This window comes from Octopus bimaculoides, chromosome 2 (genome assembly GCF_001194135.2).
Source record: "Octopus bimaculoides isolate UCB-OBI-ISO-001 chromosome 2, ASM119413v2, whole genome shotgun sequence".
Classification (NCBI taxonomy): Eukaryota; Metazoa; Mollusca; class Cephalopoda; order Octopoda; family Octopodidae; genus Octopus; species Octopus bimaculoides.
The window spans coordinates 91,432,781-91,439,081 of NC_068982.1; the positions used below are offsets into that span (position 1 = coordinate 91,432,781).

Genomic DNA, 6,301 nt, shown 5'->3' on the forward strand with positions numbered 1-6,301 from the left:
CAGCAAGAAAGTATGTACATGATCACCTTCTTTTACGAAACTTCATTGACTTTCATATATTTATATTGATATACATATATATACGTGTGTTTGGTTGCGTGTGTGTATATACATCTCTATATATAAAGATGATGCGTAGTCTAGACGGCGTTTTTAGATTTCATTATTCTCTTTAACCCGGGCAACGCCGGGTATTTCTGCTAGTTAAACTATATTTACACATGTAACAGTTATGTTTTTAGTTGCAGTCGAGGGTCACCAATTGTAATGGTTGTTGTTAAGGTGTTGGTTGCCAGTATGCAAGATGGAAGAAGAATAGTGATCGAAGTTGTAACGAAATATTCATTTGCTGTTACTTTGTATATGTCCAAAACCATGACGTGTTGGTATGTATAACTAGTAAATGGAAACACATGCGAGGTAAAAAGAGTTAAATTCGGCCGGTATGTGTGTACACAAACTCAAAGTAATATATAGAGAGAGATATGGTAATGTCACAGAGAAAAGAAAGTGAGCTAGTGAATGTGAGAGTTGTGGGACGAAACAACTGCTTTGTTGGTGAGTTACCATAGTTGTCCCTTCGTGCCCTTTCCTTTAGAGATGGAGTTTTCTTCAGCCGGTCAGCCAACTGACTTTGCCTTATGGAGTTCTTGTTTTTATAACTATCCAAAACCAGCCAGAAGGATAGACATATTGTTGAGAACAATAGATTTTGTTGGTGGTCTGTTATCTCTATTCTAGCTTTTGGTGGCCTAAAAGAGGTTAGAAGGGTCAAGTGGCAAAGACATTACTCTGCATAGCAAAGGCATCTGGCAAATGTAACTGCTGTCACTCACAGAAAAACTATTTTTCTACTATGAGAAAAGTGCTGTTGAACTGTTCAGTGAAATTTGGTGATTGAGGATCAAATCCACACCATGCCTGCGTGATCCACTACACATACATTCAAGAGTCACATTATCTCCCCCAACTAATAAATAACATTAATTATACCCAGTTAAATGAATTTCTAAATGTCTGGCTGTTTGCTATTTTTTCTTTCTTTTTTTTCTAAAAGGATTTGCTTGGCGCTATGAGTCCTGACGAAATCCGAGAATTGTTAAACATACCACAAGTACCAAAACAGCCTGAAAAAATAGTAATTGGAATGGAACTTCCTGCTAAAGGTTTGAAGAAGGGCATTTCCAAAGTGAAGAGCTTTCTAACTGAAACAGCATTTTAGCTTGAGGTACATTTAGAAAGAATAATAGAAAGTGTAGCATAGTTTATTTAAAGAAACTTCTACTTCACTTCTGCCCACAGTATCACCAATTGTAAATATCAAGATAGTATTTTATTTGAAATTGTTACTATTTTGATGAATTCTGCATATCATTCTCTATTTTTATCATCGTTTTTCACAGCAACTTTATTTACAATGTTGCCACTCGTTTATCCAGTAGAATATACAACAGCTGACTAGTGTTTAGCTTATATTTATAATAAAATAAATTATTATCCCTATACCAAAGAAAATAAATGTCAGGCCCTCCAAATTGGAACTTTATCCAATATAAAATTTTCTATAAAAGATCTGATACGCAGCTCTGACTGCATTTTATGTATTAAACTAAGGTGACCTTCATGTTTTTGTGATCATCTGTATTTATTTTTCATACCACATATAATTCAAACTGTTTCCTACAATATTTTGAAAATATTGTGAAGATAATCCAACCTGTTGCATTTCAGTGACTTTTGTTGTAACTTTGTTAAGAAATAAAAATAAAATAAAATTAATGTATTTTGTCAGTTCAAATAATCATGTTATTATGGATAACTGGACAGTTAACTTTAGATTATTTTGTTACTTAATACTTATTATGAAATTGAAATTATTTATTAGGAATTGATTTTCTTTACATCTGCAAGTCTGATTTGTATCATCTGTTAAATTGAATGTTTTTTTGTCAAATAACTAATGTTTTCCTACCATTTATTTAGTTGTTTTTTTTTTATTTTTGCTTTTAGTTTATTCATATTTTTCTTAAGTTTTGCTAATTAGAAGCAGTAATTTCAGATACAGGGAATAGTCCTGAAAACGTAATTGCATTCCAAAATATGCTTCTCACCATTACAAATTTATGACTTGTTTTTAGTACAAGTTTATCCTTTCTAGACACAGTGGGTCATTGTGGCCTTATCTGTAAATATAAGGTTTTTCTTTATTTTCATTTAAATTGCTTTTTTTTTTCCTTTTTATATTTGTATATTTTTCATTTTTATTTTTCTGTCTTAAGTATGAAGGAGTTTCTTTTTATATTTAAAGAAATCAATACTGTTGCAATGAGAAATTATATTTATAATCAAATATTTTATGTTTTTTATAAACTAGTTTATTATTCCACCACTGATAAACATGATTAAAAAAACCCAAAAAACTACAGTATTAAAGTGTTCTATTTTTACCTAGAATATATGAAGGCAAGTTATCAAAGCTGGTTTGTTCAGTAAAATAGAAAATATACTCATTTAATGTCCACTTTCGCATGCTTATATCGATAGGATTTTCTATGGCTGGTTGCCCTTCTTGTTACCAAACCTCACGTATTTTCAAGCAACATAGATAGGCTCTGCTTGTGTAGGCACATGTACATATACATACACAATGAGATTTATCCAGTTACCATCTAGTATATCCACTCATACCCAGGAATGTAGTGGAAGGTATGTGAGACTGAACCCAAGACCACATTGTTGGGAAGTAAGTTTTATTATTCACATTTTAAGATACTGTTTTAGAGGATTGCACTTGTCCAGACACACAGCACCATTCCAATTTGATGATTTGCTGTTGGTTGATATTATGCTGTAGAGTTAGTTTTGTGAAGAGGAATGAGTGAACTCAATCATGGACACATTCTCAGACTGGTGATATTTTACATCCCCAACTTCATGATTAATACTCTCCTTACTTTCTCATGTCGCCATAACTAATCAATTCTTATATTCCTAATATTGCATTATGCCGAATTCTGGAAAGGAAAATTGGAAAAAATTCTACAGAACTCTTTCAGATTATCATCAGCATTTTAATTTTAATGTTAGTTTATGCCAGTCATACTAAGTGGCTTCTGCATTTATAAAAACTTTATGGTCATCATCATTAGCATTCATACTGATACTGGTTGGATAGTTTGACAGGATCCAACAGGTCAAAGAACTGCATTAAGCTCCTGAGATTAGGCTTCACTTCTTATGGCCTTTGTCTTCTACAAAATCTTTCCTGTTGAATCTCTTGGCACTCTTTTATATAGCTCTCATCCTCCATATGCACCACAGCCTTGTCTCCACTCTAGTACACTACATCTAATTTCTTTTATACCCAGTTTTTTCTTCAAGTCATTCCTGTACACTATTACACATCTATTAGAGTATGCACACCTCTACATTGAATGCCCATATTTCACTACCACATATCATCACATTTGGTACACAAACATCAAACAATATAGTTTTCAGTTGGAGGAAGGACCTCTTTGTTGCCAGCAAAATAGCTTCCTGAACTTCCTCCACACAGTTTTTACTCTGAAATCTATTCTTTTCAAACTTTCTCTTCTCTTGACAATTTGATCACCTAGGCAACAACTTCTATTGAGTCTTCAAGGATTTGGAAAAAAAATATTTTATGGGTGCTCTTACAGCTAATTACTTCTGTGCATCTGCTACATATCTTTCAGCCTTCTTATGATCCTACTGCATATCTTGCACAGCAATTATTGGGTACAACATGTAAAATGTGTACCAATTCCTTTCTTAGACATTGGGTGTAAAGAGCCCTGGATGGTTTGAGAGTCCTATCTTCCTGTTAACTAAAATTTTTGCTTTTGCTAGATTTTTGTATCTACATTTGGAATTTCTTCTCCAATTCTTCAAAGATTTGTCTACAAGAACCAGGTCATAAGTGTAAAGAAGTTCTCATAGCTAGTTTTAAAGTCGTCTATTATGATCTGGAGAACTACAATAAGTAGGATAGAGCTGAAGACTAAGCTCTGATGGACACCAGCTTTCTTGCTAAATTCCATTCATCACTTCTGATTGTGGTACATATGTAGAGACCTTGTAACTTGTCATAGCTTAATTACTCTGTTGCTTTCCCCCAACTATCTCAGTGTATTTCTCTGCCAGTAAACTTATTCTATTAATTCCAGTGTTGTATCTACCATTAAAAATCTAAATGTTTCCCATGAGGAATCTTATTGAGACTTCCTTCCATCTTACTTCTTGTACATAACACACATCTACTCACCTCCACTCTACAATTTTTCCAGACTGACCTTTCATCATGCTAACATTGAAGTGCCATGTGATCTCAACATTGGGAATGTTTATATATGCAGCTTTTAGCAGTGAAGAGAGATTTTACTGAGTTCATGTTTTGCTTGCATCTTCCAATTTGGTATGTTTTCCACACCTGGAGCCTCCCCCAACAGCTTCACAGAAGGTCCTTCATGTACTTTGTGACATCACCAGTAGTAGAAGGACCCCAAAATAGCCAGTACTCTGTATCAGTTCCTATTCAGTGCTACTGCCTTCCTAGACAGGCCACTCATGATGCAGCTTGCAAAGTCCATGTTTCACTCAAACATTTCATTTTGGTTGAGTGGGATTTAGCTTCCAAGAGGTGGTATAAAACTGACAGGGACAATGATTGCCTCATTTATTTTGATGATAGTAGAAATTTGTTTTTAAAATGATAGCCTGATTGCGAAGATAAATCTCTGAAAAGATGCATTTCAAAACAAATGAAAAAAATTTTCAAGTTATTTTCATAACTTCTAACCTATTTTTCTTTTTGTAAAAATCTAGTTTATATTCTGTAAATAATAGTAAAGAATAGAGATTTTTCACTGAATTTTCATATATATATATATATGTGTGTGTGTATGTATATATATATATATATATGTAATCTATAGATTTTTTTCATCAATGCACAGTGCTAAGTTCCATATTGAATCTCAACAGGAATACTAGTGAGAAGTTATGAGGATAAAACTAAGCATTGCATATTTGTATATTATTAAAAACATGAATAATTTATATTGACTAGTTTAATCGAGAACTTTATATTTTGAATTTAAAAAATGGTTTTGTATTTTCTATATTGTTTGTCTAGATCTAAATGGGTGAATTACAGCAGCTAGAACAATTTCTTACTACAACACTATATGTTAGAATGCTATACCAAAACAAAAAAATTACAGTAGCAACATCTTTCTGTTGTCAAGTGTGCCAAATACTAAAAGACCACAAATGCCAAGACCTATCCAATCCTTACAGACATGTATAGTAATGTACTTTGGCTAAGATACATTATTTCTGTAATTCGATTTGAATTCACTAAATCTATTTTGGGCATCTAAGTTGCTAAATTTGGAAGGTATAATTGCTAGATTAAAATAACTGTTTTACATCCAGTTCACCATACTTGCATTGGCCAGATGTCTCTATATTCTTACAGCTGGGATGTTATTCCTAATCTTCCATTCTTATTTCATACTACATTATCCATTTCTTTTTTTTTTTTTTTAAGTAGGATGTGATTTGAAGGGGATTAGTTTGTTTTTCCAAGGTAATGCAGTCAATATCAAAATCTCAATCTGAAGGAACTGGTTTACTATATATTGTCTGGCATTTTACATAAAGTCTCTCTTATTTGTACTAACCAGTGGCTCCCAACTTTTTGTAACTCAGTGCCTCTTTCACTAAATGCTATTTTAAAACATTTCTGTTTTGCAAAAAGGAAAAAAAAAAAGCAGGGTTAATTTTTTTGCCCTTATTAGCCATATTTTCTTATACTATCCCACCAGTGGCTGCCTCTTTTTAGGTATTTGTGTGAACCAAAGTCTGTGGAAATTAGTAAAGATGATGAGGACATATATAATGGAATAATAGCAGAGCATGATTCCTTATTAGTCAAGTTTCTGCTCACTGATAACACAATGCCTTACTCAAATTCTAACCTTGATGAAAACTTTTTTTTGAAAATGTGTTTAAAATATAAGTATTGTTCTTGGTTTAATTATCTTATTTCTAATAAAAATCACAACCCCTCAAAATGTTCTATGCCTCTCCTCCACAGCATCCCTTGACATTTTCTAACCCCTTCGTGAGCTTAACCTTGACTGAAGTGCCCCATTCAAAACCACTAGGATTGACCTTTTAAGCAGTTTGGTTTTCCTCAGTATTGTCTTCAAATTCATAAAGGTAAATAAGTCTCTCTAACTTGTCAGAATGATGACAAAAATGTGTGTATGTG

The 6,301-nt window shown here is 32.9% G+C and overlaps 1 protein-coding gene across 1 annotated transcript in view; it reads left to right on the forward strand.

Annotated features, from left to right (window-relative positions):
* LOC106870632 (uncharacterized) overlaps nucleotides 1–1,779 on the forward strand; it is a 19,666-nt gene extending 17,887 nt beyond the window's left edge. The window contains exon 4 of the mRNA XM_014916772.2: nucleotides 1,058–1,779. Coding sequence (XP_014772258.1) covers nucleotides 1,058–1,222 — 165 coding nt within the window. The 3' untranslated portion in view covers nucleotides 1,223–1,779. The remainder of the gene's footprint in view (nucleotides 1–1,057) is intronic.
* The last annotated feature ends 4,522 nt before the right edge of the window (nucleotides 1,780–6,301 follow it).